The sequence below is a fragment of the Phacochoerus africanus genome, chromosome 9 (assembly GCF_016906955.1).
Source record: "Phacochoerus africanus isolate WHEZ1 chromosome 9, ROS_Pafr_v1, whole genome shotgun sequence".
In the NCBI taxonomy this organism is placed as follows: Eukaryota; Metazoa; Chordata; class Mammalia; order Artiodactyla; family Suidae; genus Phacochoerus; species Phacochoerus africanus.
Window position 1 is genome coordinate 100135949 of NC_062552.1, and position 23254 is coordinate 100159202.

At 54.6% G+C, this 23254-nt stretch overlaps 1 protein-coding gene across 2 annotated transcripts; it reads left to right on the forward strand.

Annotated features, from left to right (window-relative positions):
- The first annotated feature begins 1708 nt into the window (after positions 1-1708).
- On the forward strand, positions 1709-22210 carry VSX2 (visual system homeobox 2). Of its 2 annotated transcripts, none has more exons than XM_047797136.1 (5): positions 1709-2166; positions 3479-3563; positions 7368-7491; positions 19200-19380; positions 20120-22210. In XM_047797136.1, the coding sequence occupies exons 1-5, from the start codon at positions 1797-1799 to the stop codon at positions 20500-20502; spliced, it is 1143 nt and encodes a 380-aa protein (XP_047653092.1). In that variant the 5' UTR covers positions 1709-1796; the 3' UTR covers positions 20503-22210. The 2 variants fall into 2 exon arrangements, with proteins under 2 accessions (XP_047653092.1, XP_047653093.1); XM_047797137.1 differs by having other exon boundaries at positions 1710-2166; positions 20177-22210.
- Positions 22211-23254: the final 1044 nt, after the last annotated feature.

Sequence of the window (23254 nt, forward strand, 5' to 3'; positions counted from 1 at the left end):
AGTTCAACCCCTAGCCTGGGAACGTCCATATGCCACAGGTGCAGCCATAAAGAGCAAAAAAATAAAAAAAGAATAGCGTGCCACCTTTCAGATGTGCAACTAAGGTGCTAAGAGGGTTCTCGTGAGGACCTGAGGTTATGCTATGTAAAGGACACATGCACAGTAGGCATGACATTATTATGGGATAAGGAGGTGGCCCTTGGAGAGAACAGTACTCCGTCCCAGACAGCTCTTGCTCTGACAGATGTCCCCACCTGGTTCTGGCTCCTATGTGGGCCAGGCCAGAGCGGATGATATAGAGTAAGCTGAGCCCTGTTAGCAAGGGCTCAGCTTGCTCTCTATCCTATAGCAAGGGCCCTATATCCTTCTCAGTTTGGCCTCTTGGCCACCATAGAAGGTACTAAATGCCCTGGCAGTGGGCTGGGATTTTTAGGTAGAGAGGTATACAGTTCCCAGCCCCAAGAAGGTCACAGAAGACTTAGCTGAGATGGTGGAGTACAGGGACCGCAGGGTCGGTGGTTCACATATGCGTGTGTATAGACTCACCTCCACTTAGCACTTGGACCCAAGGGAGCCATCCTCCCCAAAGGGCCCTCATCCTTCATTGGCCACCTTTGGAATTTAGGCTTTTCTCTTTTCTCCAGGGTCCTGCCTGCTTAAAGCAGTTTCCTGCTGCCTCTCACCACTTTTCTACTGGCCCAGTTGGCCGGAATTCTGTAGCTTCCAACACAGGAGTTAGTCAAAGGATCCCCATCAACTGGGGACAGAAGCTCACCTTTTAATTGCCTCTCACGCCCTCCTGCCTCCTTCCCCTCCACATCCTCTTCCTTCGTTTGCTCAGGGAAGGCTGAGGTACAGCAGCCCCCCTGACTTGTCTACCTCATTTCCTGGGAACCCCTAGCTCCTAGCTCAGAGGTGACAAGAGCTCAGTACATATTAGTTGAGCGACTGGACAGGAGAGTAAATGAAATCTTTCCGTGGCAGTTGGGTACCCTTCATGCTTAGATGTTCCGATGTCCATGGTTATTCTCCAAAAGAAGTCACCACCACTCTCTTTCCCACTAGGGCCCCCTACTCCTACCCCTTTGCCATTCACTCGTTCATTGGTCAAAATTTATTGAATAGCTCTTCCACACAAGGCATTGTATCCTGCGCAGGGGACACAAGCCTTGAACTTCCCTACCCCTGCACCTCCCTCTTCAAACCTTGGCCCTTTTTCTCTCCCCAGCAGGAAGAAGGCATTCGCCCCTCCTTTATCCTGCCTTTTATGCAGGGGTCCCATATTTGGGCTTCTCTGACCCTGCCAAACCTGTATAGGAATTGAGGGGGGAGGGAGGGGGACTCCCAGTCTCTACAACCTGCCCTCAGCCCATCCTCCCACCCTACCCCAGGGACAAGTCCCAGCCGGCTCTGCCCAGAATCCCTAGCCACCCAGCCTCCTGGAAGGGCCCTGAACCTTGTTATCTCATCTCAGTCCCTGGGGCCTCTGCCCACGGGCACCCTGTGCAGAGCCCACCGGTGCCCGGCCCCCAGCATCCTGGCCCCTCAGTGCTGCCTGCGGCGGGAGCTGCCAGCTTTTTGGAATTCCTAATCGCTCCTGGCCCCGGTGATTGGCTGCTCAGCTCTGACCCCACTTGGGCTGCCGCCTGGTTGGATAAAAGGGGAATCTCCTTGGGGCTCCAGAGCATTAGACACCGGAGGGGGCACCTGGGACCAAGTTCGTGAAGAGGGGAGCCCGGCGGGGGGGTGGGGGGAGCAAAAGACCCGCGGCCTCGGCCCCTCCAAAGAGCCGAGAGATGACGGGGAAAGCAGGGGAAGCGCTGAGCAAGCCCAAAGCCGAGACAGTAGCCAAGAGTACCTCGGGGAGCGCCCCAGCCAGGTGCACCGGGTTTGGCATCCAGGAGATCCTGGGCTTGAACAAGGAGCCCCCCAGCTCTCATCCGCGGGCTGCCCTAGACGGTTTGGCCCCCGGGCACTTGCTGGCTGCACGATCCGTGCTCAGTCCCGCAGGAGTGGGCGGCATGGGGCTACTGGGGCCCGGGGGGCTCCCCGGCTTCTACGCACAGCCCACCTTCCTGGAAGTGCTGTCCGACCCGCAGAGCGTCCACTTGCAGCCGCTGGGCAGAGCGTCGGGACCTCTGGACACCAGCCAGACGGCCAGCTCAGGTAGGTGAGGGAGAGGTTGCGTGGCTGCCTGACTCGAGTAAGAGCTGGGAACCCCACGCCATCACCTCTCGTTTGCATCACGAGGCCTCCTCTGAGCGCAAAAGTTCGTGCCAGGCCGAGTGGTCGCGGCCCGACCCTGAGGCCCGTGCGCCCCGGGCGGGCGCTGGAGGATGCTCGCGGCGCCAGCCAGGTTTTGGCCCCCGCGTTTCCGGCGGCCAAGCTGTTCTCCCGTCCCCGCGTCGGGCCCGGGAATGCTGCGGCGCCCGCTTGGGGCCCCACTGGAAACAGGGTGTCAGAACCCGTAGGGAAGGCCGCTCCACTCCGGCCCCGGCTTTCCCCTCCACTGCTCCACTTGGCCCCATCCTCTCGAAGGACCCGCACTCCTGGACCCCGATTCCGTTCCGGGCCTTGGCGGCTGGGGAAGCAAGCGAGTGTCAGCTTCGGCGAGTGTCAGCTTTGGACACCAGCCTTGGTACCCAAAGTTATCTTTTCCTTCCTCCTTTTCTCTATTCCAAAACCCTCGCATTGGTTAGCTGGTTTTAATTTTTTACCCCACGAGCTTAGACAACCCGGCCACAGCGGCGGTCCAAGCGTTCGCAATCCGAGACCCCACCTAAGCACCACAATATCTCGGATCCTGGCGCCTCGCGGGCTCGGGGCCCCTGGATGACCCCGCCGCACCCTCCCCGGGCCGCTTTCCCAGCGGTGCGTCTCCGCCCGCTCGGCCCTCCAGCTCTGGTTCGCCCTCCAAGATGCCCTCGATTTTCGTTATCTTTTTATCTTTTTTTTTTTTTTTGGAGGGGCAACGAAAAGTGGCGCGTCGCAGTCTCTCCAGTCCCGAGTGGGGGCGCATGGTGGGAGACCTGGAAAGAAGGCTGTGCCCGGGAGCCCCCAGCCCTTCCCGGAGTCCAGCTTTCCGCGTCCCCGCTCCGCTCCTGGGGGCCACCTTCTGGGCCCCGGGGCCAGGGCTGTAAGCGCAGGGCAGGGGGCCGAGCTGGGAGCATCGCCTGGGGGCTCCTACGACCCGCGGAGGCTGTCTGGCTCCCCTGCCGTCCCAGGCCCAGGCGTGTCGGGGCTTTTGCTTCTCTTACAACGAAATCAGCCTCAGATCCTCGGAATTCCGGCGCCGGCATGGGCAGAAACATCCAGGGCTTGGGGAAGGGGTCCACCCCGCCTAGGGCTTCCCGGGGAGACAGCAGGCCTGGCTGCTCCCGGAGGCCGCCGGGGGTGGGGCCCTCGCCGACCTCAGGACTCTGACGCGCCCCGGTGCTGCCGAGCGCGCCCCCCATTCTGCCCTCCGCCCGCTTTTCAGATTCTGAAGATGTTTCCTCCAGCGACCGAAAAATGTCCAAATCGGCTCTAAACCAGACTAAGAAACGGAAGAAGCGGAGACACAGGTAAGGCCCCTGCAGCGCTTTCTGTCACCTTCCTGCTCGCCCATTCCCTGCCGTCCCCTATTCTGGAGCCGAGTCGGTCGGATCCTAATTTCGCCGACTGCAGATCTGAGGTTCGTGGCTGTGCCAGGACAGGGAGACTGGGTGTTGTATGGGGACATCCGCCCCAGGCCCCGGCGTCCGGCTGTGCCGGATGAGGATCCCAAGCGGCCGCCGGGGAAGCGGCGCCGTTTTAGGCTTTCGCCTGCTTCTTCGAGAGAAAGGAAAGGCCTCAACTAGGGGTAAACCCGAGCCAGAGAGGGGCTGGCGGCCCGCACCCGCGATCGCTGCAGTTGGCATATTCCTAGAGCCGCGCACACCTCGCAGCGGGCTGATGGGCTCTCTCCTCCAGCCCCAGCCGGTTCCTCTGCCGCGGCCCCTCTTCCTCTCCTGCCGTCCCTGTCAGGGCCGCCAACCCCCTATCTTTCTGCTCCCACCGTTCTCAAAATCTTGAGCGTGATATCTGCATGGATGGCATATTTTCGTTTGGCTTCTGCTATAAGCCTCAGTTTCCTTGTCTATAAAATGGGGAAGAAGATGTGTATAGACGGATTGACCCCACAGACCTGGCTGGAATGGATTGGGCTGCCTTGGGATACAGTCTAAAGAGAGAGGTTTGGGTTTGGTTTTCCCTTTAAATATGTCTCTGAATAGACAAAAACAAAGTTCAAATTCACTTGCACAAAGTTAAAATTCAAAAAGTGCCCAAAGGCATATCCTGAAAAGTGATTTTCCCACCCCAGACCGAATTCTCTTCTGCAGCCAGCACTGCTGCTCCCAATGCCTTGTGTAAATGTATGAGGCGGTTTTCAAGAAATAAAGGAGTGAGAACCCCAAATTGACCTGACTTTCTGAGGCTGCTGCTTGCAGGTGCTGTCCCTGCGCCCACCCTGCCCTCACCTGAGCTCCATTTCCCCAGATCCCTCTCGGCCCCAGTGCAGGTAGAGCCTGCTGGTGCTCTGGACATTTCCCTCTGGGGTGCTCTCCCGCCTCCCACCCCACCTCATCCTCTTCTCCCCAGTTTGTTCTCAGCCCCTTGGCACCCTTTCTCTGGGAGCTTTAATGCGTTGCTCTCTTCCTTAACTCCCAGAAACTCCACTAATGACCCCAACATTTTTAAAACAGTTCCTGACCTCTCAGACCCCATCAGGGAGGGTGAACTTTGACTTGGTTCCCTTCAGGCAGCTCTTTTTTGTTGCATTTGTTTTGTTTTGTTTTAAACGGAGACGTTGTTTTTCGTCCTGATCCTGGGTCATTTTTGACATTCATCCGTCCAACCAATCTTCATTAAAACACCTCCTACGCACCCATCCCCTGCTGGACCCAGGATGGGGGTAACGCTGTCAGCCTCTTGAGCCAGGACAGGGACCAGGGACAGGGACCAGGAGCACAGGTTGGAGTCTGGCTGACCATCTTCTGTGCTGCTGCCTGAACTGCGGTGGGGGAGGGATTCCCATAGCAAGGAGAGCCCTGGACAAAGCGGCCCGCAGGAGCAGTGCTTCTGCATGGGTACATCTGCTTGTGTGGCCCTTGGAGCAGGCTGAGCCCCAGTCCAAAGTCCATGCTTTAAGGTTCCTGACCTTCTATCCTCACTGGATGCCCTCTCTGCCAGAGAAAACTTCGGGTGCTTTGAAAGCTTCCCAAGGACAGCAACCAGCCACCTGCCCTCAGTTTCGGGCTATTTCTGGGGCATGAAGGGAACAGATTATTGCAGTGAGGAATGGCTGGTACAGTTTTTAATTGGCAAAAATAAAATGTGTTTTTCTGAGCTTCTCTCACTTGAGGATTTCAGGAAAGAGATCCTGGAGTCTGGTGATGAAAGATGAGCATCTCTTTATCTCCCAGAAACACTCAGGGCTTAGCAGGGGTTAGAGAGAGGGGCGTGGAGATGGAGCAGCTGCCTTTGGAGTCTCTCGGATTTTGCTCTTCTCTTTACCTGCAAGGCTCAGCTCTGGTAGACTGGTTATAGTGGGAAACCCGGCGGGATCCAGTGGGAAACTGAAGGGTCTAAGGTTCTGTGTAAACCCAGGAGTAGGGTTTGGGTCACACTGGGGGAGCACAGGTAGGCTCCCTTCGGCATAAATTCATGGATTAGCTCTGAGGCAGGAATGAGGGGAAATTGGGGGGATTTGAGGCATTGTTGCACCTTTCTTTCTTTTTTTGTTTGGTTTTGTTTTCTGGAATGAGAGCTCTCCCCAGCAGAGGCTGGCACTGGACCGGTCCTGAATGACCCTGCCATCAGCTCTCCTCTTTGGCTCTGGCCAGGCCACAAGAGCTGTGCACCTCGGTTTTCCTAGTTTTGCAAAAGACTTGCATATTTGGATTGTTTGTTTTGACTGTCTATTCAGGGGCCCTTCAGTAAATGGCAGGAAAGAAATAGAAAGCAGCAGATCTTCAAAATTCTGAAGAATTAACTTTCTGTATACATAAGCATTCTGTTCCCCCCAGGAGAACAGGAGAAACGATTTAGAATCAGACCCGTCATTTTCTATAAAGAACAGAATCTTTCTTCCTCACACATCCCTGGCATCATCTCCCAAGATGTTAAAGCTGACACCGGCACAAGGGTGTCTGGGTTTACATTTGTACTTTTTCCCTTGTGTTGGGTGAGGGCGAGGGCAGCGGTGAGGGATTCTATCCGCCCCCCCAGGCTGGTCCCAGGGTCCAAATCCCAGGGGCTCAAGCAAGGACCGTATTCTTTTGCAAGTTGAGTTTGTGAAATCTGGACCGGACTGCTCCCCAGCTTGTTGATGAGGGTTTGGGATAAAGGTTGCCTAGAACCTGGTGAAATTTAGGTCTGAAAAGGGAAGAATTTGTGTCTCTAAGTGGGTGTGGAGGGTGTTTGTTCAAGAAGAGGAGGCTCTGAAATCCCCTAATATTGGAGGCAGGTAATTGTGTGTGTTGGAGCATATGCATTTGCTAGGGTGAGAGGATGTAGTTCTTACATTTTCCTAAAGTAGTTTAGGACTCCGAGATAGGTCAATGTGAACCATTTTGGGAGGGACGGGAGTGGGGTGGGGGAGCCCCCCGGGTGGGGGAGCTCCCCCCCACGATGATAGTGGTGAAGCTGGGGAGGTTGGCTCTCTCTGGATGACCTGAATGGAACTCCCGCTGAATGGGGCTCCTGCTGGGTGAGTGGCTGAGCCTGTGTGTGGGATGGTGGAGGGGTGGGGGTGGCCCTTGCCTCCTAAGCACAGGAAAGGACCGAACACCCCCCTTCCCCCTCGCCCCACCCCCCCAAGACTCTGAGGGCAGCTCTAAGGAGCCCAGTAGGTCTAGGCAGGTGAGGAGGGCTAGGTGCTGGGGTGGGGTGGGGTGGGGTGGGGTGGGGTGAGGGGGCTGGGAGATCCAGTTAGTTCTCTGTGGGTCCGAACACTGGGGTTGCTGCTTCATTTGACTTTCTGGTGTATCTTTGAACTTTAAGTACAATTGAAAGGATCAGCTCTACTGTCAGTGAGAGGAGCCCAGGAAGCGGGTCCTGACGGGCTGAGGCATTTCTTTACTAAGGGGGCCCTTCACTCTGTCCTGGGAGAAGGGAGAGGGGCTTTCTGCAGTTGGCCAAATTTTTTGTCTTAACATCCTTTCCTCTAAGGTGCTTCCAGGAAGATTCCCAGTATGAAATGTCACTGAGAGCTGAAATAATGTCCCCCACCATCACGAGGGTAGTGGGGGCCTTCAGATTTGAATGAAAAAGAGGCCATTCCATGTTCTCTGGGACAGGATCTTTCCATTTTCAGGGTCCTGACTGTCTGGCTTTGCTCCCATTAGGACAATCTTTACCTCCTACCAGCTAGAGGAGCTGGAGAAGGCGTTCAATGAGGCCCACTACCCAGACGTCTATGCCCGGGAAATGCTGGCCATGAAAACGGAGCTGCCCGAAGACAGGATACAGGTATCCTCCCTGAGCCCCTTTCTCTCCCACCGTCCTCACCCTTGGGGACACTGACTGGCCCAGGCTCCCAGATATGCCCCCAGCACCCCACTCCCGCCACGGGTGTGCACTTGCCTCTGGTCTAAGGTGACAGGTCCTGTGCGGTGGGCACTGCGGAGGGACAAGACTTAGCAGATGCGGCCTGGCCTGCTATTGCAGACTGTAGGCTTCCTGATGAGTATGTGAGACGGATCAGGAGGAGAGACTCCGCATTCAGGGAGGGTCCTGGGTTCTGAGCAGGGTCTCTGTCGTGGCAGATGTCTCTGAGGTAGGAAGCGTCTGCTTTGAGGCCTGAGGTGGCCCCAGGCCTCTCTGGGTGCCTAGGGGTGGCGGGGAGTCTGTTTCCCTTCCCTGCACTCCTGTCTCCACGAGGAAGAGGTTGCCCCCTCCCTTCCTACCTACTCGCCATCACCTCCAGCCACAGCCACCCTGTGCGGGGCTCTGCTCCTAGAGGTCTCGGGGATCTGGCCCAGGATGCGCTCATTCACCCCTCCTCCTCGCTGGAGCGATTCGTGGCATAACCAGCCCTGATATGGACTGGGCTGTTCTCGGCAGGGCTGGGCACAGAGCCTCCTTTCATCCAGCCAAATCCTCCCGAGTCCAGGATGCCCCCGGCTGGGCAGGCATGGGCTGCTTAGTCATTTCCTGGGAGAAGGTGAAGTCTGATAATATTCTAGACAGGGCCTCCATGAGGAGGAAGCAGTGATGGGGTGGAGGAAGGTTCCCAGATTTGGGGTTGACCTTGACTCAGAGCTGCTCCCATCTGGACACCTGAGGGGTCCCGGGTGGTCGACTGCCAGGGCTGGGAAACAGTGGGGAGGGTCTGACTTCCTAAAACCCCTTCTCCCGTTCTCCTCCTCCCTGTGTCTCCAGGCGTGATGTGTCTTGGTGGGCAGGGGATGGGTCCAGAGAAGGATCCAAATACGGTGTGTGAGTTCTTGGCACTCTCTCCCTGGAGAACCAGAGAATGGGAGTGAGGTGTGAGCTGCTTTTCCAGAAGAACCTTCATTCCCCCTGGAGGTCTATCAGGAATTTTTCAGCGCATGGTTTTAGACAGTGACACTAACAATAAGCTCAATTATTCATAAGCAGATTATCTGTTCGGTGCATTATCCCGGGTGGCCTGGATCCATCATTACCATCCGATTGGGTTCCAGTGGGGAAAGGCTAGGTGATGATTTCTGAATCTTCGTGTGTGTGTGTGTGTGTGTGTGTGTGTGTGTGTGTGTGTAAGCCAAGGCACAATCCAGTTGATGTGTGTAGGTAACGCCTGCCTGGCTTTCATTAGCATAGAGCTGGCCGTCAAACGGCTAGAGTGGGGTGGGGCTGGCAGATGTCCCTGTTGGTTGGCCCCCACATGTGCGCTATTGACCAGTAGGAAGGAACAGCTTGTCTCTTGCAGGGGGTTGTCCTAAAATCCGTTTGGCGGTGGCAGTGGCGGTGGTGGTGGATGTGTCTGAAAGATTGGGGAACGCTCTCCTTCAGCTGTAACTGCGTTGCTGCAAATGCCCAGCAGGCAGGCTCTGGGCTTTTTAAAATTGCCCTGGGATGTCTGCAGGGTGACTGCCTGAGACTGTGAGGATTGGCTGTGGAATTTGTGGCTCTGGGAGAACAGAGGCAAAGATCTCTCCTGCTCTTCCAGCACCGCCTGGTTCTTTGGCCAAATGCTGCCCCCTGAAGGTGTGCATGAGTCATCAAATGGCCCCATCCCCAGATGTTTTCCCAAGTGGCCTGGGGAAGGTCATAACATCTCTCCAGGACAGACACAGTGATAACCCACAGAGCAGTTTCCAGCCGAGGAAACTGAGGCACAGTAACTTACCCAAGGCCACACAGCCAGTAAGTGGGGGACACGGGGACCCACCTAAGTTCCCTTTAGGCTGCACCTAGGCCCATATGTTCCCCACCTGCCTCTTGGGTGTGAAGCTTTTGCTTTGACTTGAAGCTGGGGGAACAGAGACAATTTGAGGTCAGGTGGGAGCCTATATCAAATCTTCTTTATAAAAACCACTGATATTGGAGTTCCCTTGTGGCCCATCGGATTAAGAATCTGGCATTGTCACCACAGCAGCTCTGGTTGCTGCTGTGGTGTGGGTTCAATCCCTGGCCTGGGAACTGTCCCATGCCATGGGCGCAGCCACAAAAAACAAAACAAAACAAACAAAAATAACTGCTATTTATTATCGGGTACTCTAAAAAAATACCCCAAAACTCACTCATAAAAAAATTATTCTTGGAGTTCCCATTGTGGCTCAGTGGTTAACGAATCCGACTAGGAACCATGAAGTTGTGGGTTTGATCCCTGGCCTTGCTCAATGGGTTGAGGATCTGGCGTTGCCGTGAGCTGTGGTGTAGGTTGCAGACACAGCTCGGATCCTGCATTGCTGTGGCTCTGCGTAGGCCAGTGGCTACAGCTCTGATTCGACCCCTAGCCTGGGAACCTCCATGTGACACAGGAGCAGCCCAAGAAATAGCAAAAAGCCAAAAAAAAAAAAAATCATTCTTTTCTTTTTTGGCCACCCTGCAGCATGTGGAGTTCCTGGGCTGGGAATCAGATCCAAGCCACCGTTTTGACCTACGGCAGATGTGGCAATGCCAGGTCCTTCAACACACTGTGTGGGGCCAAGGATCGGACCTGCATCCTGATGCTGCAGAGATGCCACTGATCCCATTGTGCCACAGTGGGAACTCCAAAAAATGTATGTTTTGAATGGACAAATACATGTACGTGAGTTCAAAGGGTGAAACATGAGTCTCCCTCCTCACTACCTACCAGCAGCCCTTCCAGGGGTAACCAGTTTCCTTTGGTTCCTTCCAGAGATGGTTTATGTATATTTGGTTCCAAAGAATCCTCAGAACACTTGAAGGACTAGGTATTATTACTATTCCCATTTTACAGATGGAGAATCTGAGGTCCCGAGTTCAGGCTCGAGTCCCTTTAGACTCCAGGATACATGCTTCACTACACTGCCACCCTTCCTCCCCTGATGTAGGTGGGACCAATGCACCCAAGAATGGACAGATGGCACTCCAGAGCCAGCCCCCTGCCCTCCCCCAGCCTTCAGGCAGAGGCCTTTGTGTGTGTGGGTTGGGGGTGAGGGTGGGGAGAAGGGGGCAAGTTATTAGAGGCTCCAAATCTGAAGTTAGCCATTCTCAGGTGGACTGGGAAGGTTATTGGACTGGGATCCTAGTTCTGGCTCTGACACCCAGCTGCATGGCAGAGGCCAAGTCACTTCCCAATTGGCATCTGTAAAAGGAAAAAGGCGGGGGGGGTCCCTCCCAGAGATTGGGCCCCTCAGGGTCACCTCTCTCAGCAGGCCTCTGGGCTGCCACCAGTGGAATGGAGGAGTGGGACAGCTCCAGGGGGAGGGCTGAGACACACGCTTTTGCTGGGCCAACCCAAGTGAGCCCCTCGTGGTATCCAAAACCTACTGTCGAGTGTCTCAAGAGAACCCAGTGTGGATGAGAAAAGCCAGACGCACCTACTTCTAGTCTGTTTCATTGCCAGCAAGCCTGACCAAGCCTCAGATCGCTCATTTGGGAACAAATAATAATAAAATTCTCCAAAATAGCTTAATAAATGTACTGTTAGGATTGGCATTGTTAGTATGTTGCCTTGTCCCAGGTATTAAGGGCTTTCCATGCCTTTTTTCTTATGTCCTTACAATGACTAGATGAGTCAGCTGCTGTTCTTATCCCCATTCTCCGGATGAGGAAACTGAGGGGCTGAGAGGAGACATAAGTAGTGGACTGGGATTCAAACCCAGTACTCAACTCCTGTCAGGGAGAGCACAAGAGGGAACCTGGAGTGAAACTGCAGTGCCCATCACCAGAAACTAGAATAATTAATGCAAATGGTGATGGTGGCCAATTTCCTCTGCCTTTGTGCTTAGAGGGCAAGCATTTCCTTAATCCTCACTTCCCTGGGTTAGGGCGAAGGATCTGGTGCGTCGTTGGGGGTAGAAGAGATTTCCAGTCTTACTATCAGACATGAAGTGCTTTTGTGTCTCAGAAATGCCGGGATATGGCATTCTGAAAGCTCCTGCTAGACGTCAGCCCTGGGGAAGAGAAAATGGGTTTCCAGACTTTGTTTCCTCTGTGGGGGTCATTCATTCCCAGAGTATGATCATCTATTCACACGTGTGTTTACTATATTTTTTTTCTAACAAAAGTTGTGCTTATTTAAAATGCCTATGGAGAAGTTCCCGTTGTGGTGCAGTGGAAACGAATCCAACTAGCAACCATGAGGTTTGGGGTTCGATCCCTGGCCTTGCTCAGTGGGTTAAGGATCCGGTGTTACCGTGAGCTGTGGTGTAGGTCACAGAGGTGGCTTGGATCTTGTGTTGCTGTGGCTGTGGTGTAGGCTGGCAGCTGTAGCTCCCCGATTCTACCCCTAGCCTGGGAACCTCCATATGCCGCAAGTGCGGCTCTAAAATAAGGAAGGAAAAAAAAAAAAAAAAAAGCCTATGGAATTTTCTGGTGGCACAGTGGGTTAAGGGTCTGGTGTCACTACTGTGGCTCTGGTCACTGATGTGGTGCAGGTTCGATCCCTGGTCTGGGAACTTCCATATGTTGTGGGCGCAGCCAAAAAAAAAAGATACCCGTGCCCGCCTCCCCTCTCAACATTGCTGATTTAATTGGTTTGGTGTGGAGCTTTGGCATCTGCTTGTTTTTAAAGCTCTCCAGGTGATTGTGTGCAGCCAGTGTTAAAATGCTGGGTCAGAGGAGTCTGTGTTTTAACTGGGTTAATATGAGCAGAAGAAAGTGGAGTATTGGGTGACTGGTGGGATGACCTGTCCAGGGGCCCAGGAAAAGATTCTGCCTCTGGGCTGCTGGGAAACATGGGCAGACCTGCCCCCTGGTGGACGTCAGAGGCTGCAGTGAGGCCAGGCTTTCTGAGCCTGAAGCTGGAAAGCGTGTGCTGAAATATGTTGTCAGAAGTGCTGAGTGGATGTGGAGTGTGAGGTCGTTAAATCACACCGGCAAGGAGCCTAGATCAATCAGCTTCCAGTCAGAGGAGAGGAGAGAAGCTAGGTGAAAGGGATGGAAATAGCCACATGGCTGACAAAGCGTGATGGCCTCGGGCAAGACTGGAGGGCGGGGCCCGGGGTGGCCCAGGGACCAGAAAGTGCAGAGCATCTTATCATGTAAAATGTCTCCTTTAGTTCCCGTCTTGGTGCAGCAGAAACCGAAACGACTCCGACTAGGAACCATGAGGTTGCAGGTTTGATCCCTGGCCTCGCTCAGGGACCACAGGGCGTCTCCTGGGAGACCTTTGAAGGAAGGAGGTTGGGCAGGTAGTCCTACAGGGGTAAAAGATGGGATCTTGTGACGACAAGAGAAGCCCTGGGTGCAGCCACAGCTGCCTGCCGTGCTGGTTACCCACAAAGGGACAGAGAGAGCTGATGTGTTGCCTGACTGGCTGGATGGGTGCCCTGTACCAGAATAGCACCAATTTGGAGGCAGGCATGAGCTCTCAGGACTCTCTCTGCCAGGTGTGGAGGCACCTGCCTGAGCAGCTATTGGCGGCAGCCAGAAACATCCTACCTGGGCTCTCTGAGCCCTGCTGTGGCGCTGCCTGTGCGGGGAAAGTGCACCAGGAGCTGGAAGGTCTTCCCAACTCTCCCTTCCTGGGCCTCCCAAGTTGGTGACCCTTGGTGTCCCTTATGGGCCTCTTCTCAGGCACCTGGAGGCCTGAAGCAGAAGACAGGGTTCTGGTCCTCACAGGGGCCCAGAAGCAGACCCTGAAGAGCTCTGGACCTGACTTCCTTGGCACGGGAGTCGTGCCTTCTAGAAAGTGCATGTCAGGAAAGTGAGAGGGGGATTGAAGGAATGTTGGGCTTGCACGAACCAAGAGACCAAGTACAAAAAGGGGCCTAAATGCTGTGCAGTCATCACAGAGGCGAGGGATGGAAGGACCTGGCTTTATGTGAAAAGTGTCGCTGCGCATTTGCTGGGAAGCAAATCCTTGTCTTCTTGTGCGTTTGTCCACAGAATTCATTCATTCAGCACCAGACCAATGTTTTTTAGTGCTTACAACATGCCAGGCATTTCCCATGGACTGTTTTATTGAATTTTTACAATCATTCTGCAAAGGAATTGGTCTCACAGGGCAGATGAAGAATCAGAAGCTCAGAAAGGTTAAGAAATGCACCCAAAGCCACAAAGGCAGTTGGAGGCAGAGCAGGGATCTCCAACCAAAGGCTTCTAGCTTCTGATCATAGCCAACTGCAAGGGTGGTCTCCTGCCTTTGAGTCTCAAGGGTCTGGAATATAGTAGAAATGCGGGCCCTGGGATTCATAGATGCAAACTATTGCCTTTGGAATGGATAAGCAATGAGATCCTGCTGTATAGCGCTGGGAATTAATATCTAGTCACTTGTGATGGAGCATGATGGAGGATAATGTGAGAAAAAGAATGTATCTATGTCTGTGTGACTGGGCCACTTTATTGTACAGGAGAAAATCAACAGAACACTGTAAATCAACTATAATGGAAAAAATAAAAATAATTTTAAAAAGAAAGAAAGAGGAGTTCCCGTCGTGGCTCAGTGGTTAACGAATCCAACTAGGAACCATGAGGATGCAGGTTCGATCCCTGGCCTTGCTCAGTGAGTTAAGGATCCAGCGTTGCCCTGAGCTGTGCTGTAGGTCGCAGATGCAGCTCGGATCCCTCGTTGCCGTGGCTCTGGCAGAGGCCGGTGGCTACAGCTCCAATTAGACCCCTAGCCTGGGAACCTCCATATGCCACAGGAGCGGCCCAAGAAATAGCAAAAAGACCAAAAAAAAAACAAAAAACAAAAAACAAACAAACAAACAAACAAAAACAAAAAACAAAAAACAAAACAACCCCAAAACCAAAAACAAACAAGCCCAAAAAACAACTGAATCAAAAAAATTAATAAAAAAAAATAAAAAAGAAAGAAAGAATTCCAATAGCAGGGGCATCTCTTTGGCCCCTAGAGGAGAAACCAGAGGCTATCCGCATTAAAATCTTACAGCCCGGAGTTCCCGTTGTGGATCAGTAGGGTAAGAACCCAACTAGTATCCCGGAGAACACAGGTTTGATCCCTGGCCTCGTTCATCGGGTTAAGGATCCAGTACTGCTGCGAGCTACTGCAGTGTAGGTCGTAGATGTGGCTTGGGTCTGGTGTTGCTGTGGCTGTCTTGTAGGCTGGCAGCTGCAGCTCCGATTCGACTCCTAGCCTGGGAACTTCCATATGCTGCATGTGCGGCCCTAAACAAGCAAACAAACAAAAAGTTACAACCTGAAAGTTAGTTCTGTGGCCTCACTCCACCTCCTGGAGTTGTTATTTCTACAGGGCATGTGGAGGAAGGCAGAGGGGCCAGCAATGCCGTTGATCAGCCTGCCCCTTGCACAGATTCCTAATGACTTTCTGTGCCACCCCTGAAATAACGAATAGCACTTACTGAGCGCCTTCTGTGTGCCCAACCTTGATTTTAGGCACTTTCACTCATTTCATTAACCATTGAAAAAACCTGGAAAAGTAGATTGTCTTATTTTATGTTTGAAGAGACGGAGACGGAGAAAGGGCACATAACTTGCCCAAGATCACACAGCAATTTTTGTCACAGCTGCGAATTCCAGTTCAGGACTGTCTGCCTCCAATGCTTCTTGAGGATGTTTAAATTCTGCACACATCCTGGTTGCTTCCAGGAAGGGAAGAGAAAAGCAATTAGGAAGAGTGATTAGGGTTCATTCTAATTCCTTATCCACTTCCCTCCAAGGCCCTACTGCCACAGCTTCCTTGCCAACTGCCCTAAAAAGAGACGGTTTTGGCTGTCCAGGTTTCCTCCATAAATTGGAGCAGCATCTGGTCTTCAAAGAGAGCCAGGCATTCCGAGAGCCCATAACCGAGGGTCTGGATGACTCCTGGTTTGAGCGACCAGCTGGCACCACCTCCCCTGGGAGAGTCTGTGGGCAAGTCTGAGCCGCAGACCAGTTAGTTGCTTGTCCACATTAGGACCAAGGACAATGGTTCTGTTTACGGGCCCAGAGATGATCTGAATCCTAAGTCTGCATCCCCTTCTTCAGAGTCCCAGTAAAGATGCTGTTTCCATCGAAGAGCCCTGGCCCCATCTCAAGTTCATGGCATCTGGGGCCATGCACCTTTCCCGGCATCCACACTTGGGGAGCGGGGAGTGAGCATCTCTGTCTGCCTTTGTTTACTCCACAGTCCCTTCTCCAGAACATCTAAACCACAGCGCTGTAAACAGATATGTCTTTCATCAGTTTGTCATCAAAGCTCATTCTTGGCAAAAACCAGATCTGACCTTATGCTCTTTCTTCATCCCATATGAAAATGTGTACGTTTTGCTGCAGAAATCAAACCTGATGGGTTTGCCTATGGGCTGCTGCTGCTGCTGGTGCAGGATGTTATATAACATGGAGTATATGCATCACATATTTTTCCTAAAATCCAAAACACTCTGGAGTCTGGCCCAGACGGGTTGGTTAAGGGCTTGTGGCCTTGTGGTTTTAGAACACACTGAATTCAAGCAGGAAGGTCCTCTCCTGGGATGACTTTTGGATTCGTAAAGACAGCCTTCCCAATCCTCTGGGGTCAAGAACTGGAATACCACCTTGGAATTCCATGGCCAAGGGGTTCCTTCTTTGCTGTCTTCTCTGTGAAGCAGATGAAACCAGAAGGCACTTACACTTTTCTGTGGCTTAGTTCTTTCATTTATTGACTTATTTTTGTTTTTTTATGGCTGCACCAGGGCATATGGAAGTTCTCAGGCTAGAGGTCAAATCAGAGCTGCAGGCCAGATCCAAGCCACCTCTGCAACATCGCTGCTCATTGCAACGCCAGATCTTTAACCCACCGAGCAAGGGCAGGGATCCTAGTCAGTTTCGTTAACCACTGAGCCACCACGGGTATTCTCTGGCCTAGTTCTCTCAGTTCTTTTAGATTTTTCCTCTGTGGGAGAAGGCAGCTTGAGACGAGTACTTGTAGAGGACGACCAAGAGCTAATGGAAAGGAAGGTGGGACAGGGCAGAGGTCTTAGACAAACCGCAGAGGGCCTGCAGGACGGCAAGGCCGCTGGGGAGAGAGCTAAACAGCGCAGACCCGGGTCAGGCCGATGGCCGAGTCAGCCCAAACTGGCGTTGCGCACCGCTCTCTGCTCTTTAGTGCAGGGAACGCAGCCGTCAGGTAGCCTTTAAATTATGTAAACCTTTCTTTGGCCAGCACCACCCCCCCCCCCCCCCGCCTCCGCGTGGTCTGGGTCCAGACCAGGAGGAGGCCTTGCATATTGACTCCATCGCTCTCCTGGAGGGTTGGGTGCAGGGGCCGCGGCTCACCGCAGGCCGCGCCACCCAGGTGAAATGAACTAGTGTGGGGATGGAGAGGCTCGGATGTCTGAGGCTGCATCTCTCCCATTTTTAGAGGTTCCTGGTCACGTACAAATGAAGACATGCCCAAAAACGTTACACACATTTGGGTCAACTTCACGGTGTGCGTGGACCGTGCCCTCCGTCCGCAGCTCCGCAGACGCTTCGGAGCCTACAGGGCTCTTTGGAGGCCTTGGGGGTGCGAGGCGGTGCGGCCGGGGCGCCCCCTGCTGGACGCGGCCGACCGCGCTCCGCCGCAGACTCTGGGTGCGCTCACTCCGCCACCTGGCGGCAGCGGAGGAAACCGCGGGGGCGCTCGGACTCCGAGCCCCCGCCCAGGTCTCCCTGCGGCCGAGGCAGCAAAGGGTTAAGCTGTCAGCGGCGAGATGTTAAACAGGTGTCAAAGGCGCCCCATATATCTGCAGATTGAAATCAAATTCTTTGCCGTATAAAAAGATAAATTACCCAGGCGCTGCCGCGCGTCCCACTCATCACGCCAGCGCCAGACGGCAAGCAATTTTTTTTTTTAATGTGCTAACGACCTAATCAAGCAATCAAGTCGGAGAAGATTGCAGAGTGACCGGGGCAGCCATCTGCCGGCAAGCCCCGCATTCATTTCCCGCGCCCCCGCATGGAGCGGGGGCTGGGGAGGGAGCTGCCGGGGGGAAGAGGGGAAAAAATCCTAAACAAATTAACACCCAATTTTCCTCGTCTAATTAGTTAAATGAGAAGTGTTTGGGGTCCCCCGAGGAGGGGGAGCGGCTCGCGGCGCGGCTTGCGCTGCCTCCCCAGCATTAATTAGTGCGGGTCAATGCCGCGGCTCCCGAGAGAGCAGCCGCTTTAATTTCCCGTGATATTTCAGTGCCTGAGGCCCATCGATTCAAACAGAAATTAACTTATTTTTCAATCAGCCCAGGGCTGCCCCTGGGGGTGACTCTTCTTTTGCCGCCTCCTGAATAGAGCCGGAGCAATTTTTCATCAAAAGCTGAAACCTCTGCCGCCGGGGACGGGGGAGGGGGCCGGGAGGGAAGGGCGGGGACCTGGCCCAGGGAATGGAAATCGCCCAGAAAACTAATAGATTTTTCCGAAACCGCCTCTGCCCTCCTCTCGCCCCACCCCCCACCCCGGGGCGCTTGAGCATCTCCGCCGCGGGGTTGGGGGGCGGGAGGTCAGTGCCTGGAGGGGCTGTGAGGGGACAAGATGGGGCCGGTGGGCTTGGGCTTCTTCCAGTCTCCCGCGGGCCTCTTACCTGCTTGAGGGACAGTGCAGCTGTCCCTGCTCTGGCTCTTGTCAGCTGCGGAAAAACCTTAGGAAAGCTGCTTTCGGGGACCAAGAAATGTCCCCTCCTCCAAGATGTCGGAGACTCTGGAATCTCCTCCAAAACCGGGCTGGAGGGCTACAGATGTGTACCCCATGCTTATTCAGACCCTGCACCGGCCAGCTTTGGGGCCAGAGCAGCATCCCCTAGAGTGTCCCCACCGCACTCCCTGGGTCCCCACCTCCACTTGCTTTGCACAACAAGAGACTTTCCTTTTTCCTCCCTGACTGAAGGATGGCTGCCCAACACCCCCAGATATTGTTCAGAGTTAGGTCCCAAATTGTGGGGAGTGGGTGAATGGAGGGCACCACCCGCTGGGCAGGGCTTGGCCAGGATAGGGCAGAGAAGGGAAACTGACTCAGGCCTCCCAGGAGCGTCCCCTGCCCTGCTTTGGGGGTAGTTCCCAGGCTTCCTGGTACCTGCCTGAAATGCCTTTTGCTGCCTGAGTCCATGCTCACCTGCCTGCTGGGGCACTGCTCTGGCCTCTGGAGTTCTGGTAGATACCCTGAACCAAAGATTCCGCTAGTCCAGCCCCTGGAAAGGACTTTGTCCCTCTGCACGTCAGAAAAGGGATTCTGTTTGTGCACTGGAGGTGTTCCCACGTGCAAGAGAGCTATGAGGGTCTGGCTTCTCAGCTGCAAACTTAAGGACCACACAGGGAGCTGCCCGCTGCAAGACCCTGTCCAGGAGGCATCCCTACCCCATCATCCTAAACTGCTTTGATTGAGAAAAAAGAAAAAAGATCTTTTTTGCCCATCGTATTCTTACAGGTGTTGTGTCTCACTCTGGACACTCCGAACCCGGAGGAATCTCGGGGTACCACGGGGTGGGTGAGTTTAATTTAAGTAAGAACACCTGTTGGAGAAACCGAAGTTACAAGGGGATGGGGTCACTGGCCCTCAAAGAGGTGGGGCCCTTAACTCAGGCAGACATGGGGAGAGGGGCCTGGCCGCTGGCTCCCAGAGCACGCCCCTGACCTGTTAGTCTGCGCTTACAGGTCTGGTTCCAGAACCGCAGAGCCAAGTGGAGGAAGCGAGAGAAATGCTGGGGCCGGAGCAGCGTTATGGCGGAGTACGGGCTCTACGGGGCCATGGTGCGCCACTCCATCCCCCTGCCCGAGTCCATCCTCAAGTCCGCCAAGGATGGCATCATGGACTCCTGTGCCCCGTGGCTGCTGGGTAAGAGCCCGCACCCTCCCGGGGCCCGGCCCCTGTGGCGAGGGGAGCGGGCTCCCTGGAGGAGGGGACAGAGCCCTGATGCAGGCACATCTGGCCACAACAGCCTAGCCAGAGAGAGGCCCACCAAAGCCGGCCTCCCAGGCTCCCCCAGGGAGCCTCCCAGGGCTTGGTGTCTGTCCCTTGCACCCACCTCCTGGGGTGCCTAGGACTCTCATTCTGGATGGGTATGGGTCCTTTTGTCCTGTGAGAAGGGGGTGGCTGTTGCCCAGGGTCAGTGCTCCCCTTCCTTTGGGGGGAACTGGGGTTGTGACACAGCTCCTCTTGGCGGTTGAGGGGACCCCTAAGTCCCTTTGGCCACCACTCTGGCTTTGCCCAAAGGACTTCTTCCCCCTAAATCGCTCCACCTGCCATCCTCCCCACCTACCCTCTGGACCTGCATCTGATAGCACCAGTTTATCTTGGGGTTCTAAGATCTAGAATCCCCCAGAGGGGGTTGGGGGGAGCAAGTGCTGTACCCAGGAAGGGACAGACAGGATCCTGGGGGCCAGGTGCCCAGGGACTTGGCATGGAGAAGCCGTCTGCAGCCTGGTGCCCAGCTGCTGGTCCACAGCCTCGTGTCCCCCCCGCCCCCACACCCTGGCCCCAGCCCCGCCCCTGGGACTCGCGTGACTGCGGTGTATGAAGTAAGGCTTTCTGCTCGTCCTTAATTCTGGCCTCTCTCTATCTTTGCCGTTTTCAGTTCAAGATGGCTTTCCCAGGCGCTTTTCTAAACCCGAATACCAACAATTCTTTTTAGGGATGCACAAAAAGTCGCTGGAGGCGGCAGCCGAGTCGGGGAGGAAGCCCGAGGCGGAGCGCCAGGCCCTGCCCAAGCTCGACAAGGTGGAGCAGGAGGAGCGGGGCCCCGACGGCCCGGCCACCATGTCCCAGGAGGAACTGAGGGAGAACAGCATCGCGGCGCTCCGAGCCAGAGCGCAGGAGCACAGCACCAAAGTGCTGGGGACTGTGTCTGGGCCCGACAGCCTGGCCCGCAGCGCCGAGGAGCCCGACGAGGAGGAGGCCACGGACGAAGACAGGCCGGCGGAGAAGATGAGTCCACCGCAGCTCGAGGACATGGCTTAGGTCAAGGGTGCGCGGACACCGCAGCCCCGGCACGCTGCTCTCCTCCGGGCCGGTGGTGTCGGGAGGTGCTCTCCGAGGCGGGGGCCCAGGCCTGGCTCCTGCCCCCCTCCCCCACCCCCAGGCCCTCTGTGACCCTCTGCCCCCCTCCCCCACCCCCTCCGGCCCTCCGTGCCACCGCTGCCCCCGTGACTTCAGGCCCAGTTCCCTTCTGGCCGAGGCTTTGGGCCATGATGAGACCTCCCTGGTCCTGACCTGGTCAGCATCCTCCTCCTTCTCCTCCTCCTCGCCCTCACAGCCCACCTCAAAAGGCTTCGTGCTGCCCCACCGCACCCCCTCAAGCTGCTTGCACTCACTCTTTTGGTGACTCATGGTCCAGACCCACCCCTTACTGTCCATTCTCTTGCTTGAACCCGCCCTCCTTCCCAGCTCTACACCCTCTGTGGATTCTGCTCCGTTCAGACCCAGAGCCCGCTGCTGCAAACACATGGCGCTGACAGGGATGGAGGACTTGCACTCCAGCGCCAGTGTCCTGAGCGCCCCCAGGAAAACTCTGCTCCCCCACCTGCTCTTTCCGAAATGCGCGCATGTCCCCCAGGCCCAGGCACAACCTCTGCCAGCCCCTGTCCCTGGAGCCCGGATTCCAGATTCAACTTGGAAAGTCTCAGCCTGGGCCCCTCGGCCACTGTTCATGTCACAGTCTCCATGGTCACCCTCAGGAACCCGCCCTCTCCACCCCCAGCCCATCCCACTCTTCCTCCCAGCACAGGGGCTCCGAGACCTGGGTGGCAGCAGACAGTACCTGCAGGGCCTCTCTGCCCTGCAGCCAGGGGGCACCTCTCACAGGTGCTGTGGCTCACTGCGCCTTTGGGAGGCGCCTGTGGGTGTGTGTTCTGGAGCATCTTGACCTCTGATGCGCTGCCTGTGACCCTGACTTGCCCTGTAAAACACCCTTCCCCTAGAGCTTCTTGCAAACTACTGGTTCACCTACGCCCAGCCTTGGAGCAGCCCAATCCAGTGTGAAATGACACATCAGAAACCACAGATCTTGACCCAGCTTGCTCTGGGCCATTCCTGCAGTGGGCCTGGGGCTATAAACAGACATCAAGGGTTGGTCACAAGACGGGTGTGAGGAAAGGCTTGAAGGAGAGCAAAGGAGGAGCCAGTGTCAGACCCAAACTAAGCTACGGGCACCCAGACCTTCACCCCAGGTGTAAGCCACTCGAGTCAGGGACGGTGTTGGGATAGGACACTGGGGGCTTCTTCCTGCCTGCTTACGGGAGGACCTGTCCATACCAGTGGCCTCTCCGCGTCTTCCCCTTCCACCCCCAGGCCAGGCACATGTCCCCCTCATCCCCATGGCACTTTCCTCTACCGTCGCACCCGCCTTTGCAGGGAATCCCTTGCAGGAGAAAGACCTGAGACAGTGAGTTGGGATTTTGATTCCATATCAAAAGTTGATTTCTTCTTCATCCTGTTCATGACCTCCCCCAACCCCGCCCCAGTTCTTGTCTTTGTCTCCCACTGGTTTGAAGTGTTAGACTGTAGCCCCTGGTGTGTAAATACTGTACATAGAGTGAGAAGAAAGAAACTTGATATCGAGGTGTTTGAAATATGGAACTGTAATAACTTCTAGGTATCTGAAACCTGTGATTTCTGTGCCATTTTCTGTAAAGATACAAGTAAGAATAAAATTGATGTAAAAACAGCAGGGAAGGGATCTAGGGTCCTCTGTGGGTGAGCATGGCGTGTGTTTGTGTGCGTGGGTAGCATAAAAAGTAAATCCATGAAGTCATGTTTGGATCAAAATTACTAGATTCCTCTTTTAAAATTAGGAGTCCCCTGGTGGCTCAACAGGTTAAGGATCCAGCATTGTCTCAGATTCAATACCTGGCCCCAGGAATTTCCATATGCTGAAGTTGCAGCAAAAAAAAAAAAAAAAAAAAAAAAAAAAAGGCGTTCCCGTCGTGGCTCAGTGGTTAACGAACCTGATTAATGAATCTGACTAGCATCCATGAGGACGCAGGTTTGATCCCTGGGCTTGCTCAGTGGGTTAAGGATCCAGAGTTGCCCTGAGCTGTGGTGTAGGTTGCAAACGGCTTGGATCCCGAGTTGCTGTGACTGTGGCGTAGGCTGGCCGCTACAGCTCCGATTGGACCCCTAGCCTGGGTACCTCCATATGCCTTGGGTGCAGCCCTAAAAAGACAGACAGACATACATACATACAAACACACACACAAAGAATTACTCTGACTGTAGAGGCACAGTGGGCTGCCTTTCTGCTCGGAGCCGACATCACCTCTCCATGATATCTGTCCTTGTGATCTGGGACCCTCCTCCACGGCAAGCCTAACTGAAATATCCCAGTTATGATGTGAGCTCCTATGTCATTATCCATGATGCCCTCCTGCCCCCCACATAACCGTTACATTTACCTTTCCCTCTGGTCCTTATATTTTTTATTTTTTAATTTTATTTTTTATTTTTATTTTTGCCTTTTCTAGGGCTGCTCCCTTGGCACATGGAGGTTCCCAGGCTAGGGGTCGAATCGGAGCTGTAGCCACCGGCCTATGCCAGAGCCACAGCAACTCGGGATAGGAGCTGCATCTGCGACCCACACCACAGCTCGCGGCAACGCGGGATCCTTAACCCACTGAGCAAGGGCAGGGATCGAACCCGCAACCTCATGGTTCCTAGTTGGATTCGTTAACCACTGAGCCACGACAGGAACTCCTGGTCCTTACTTAGAAATAAC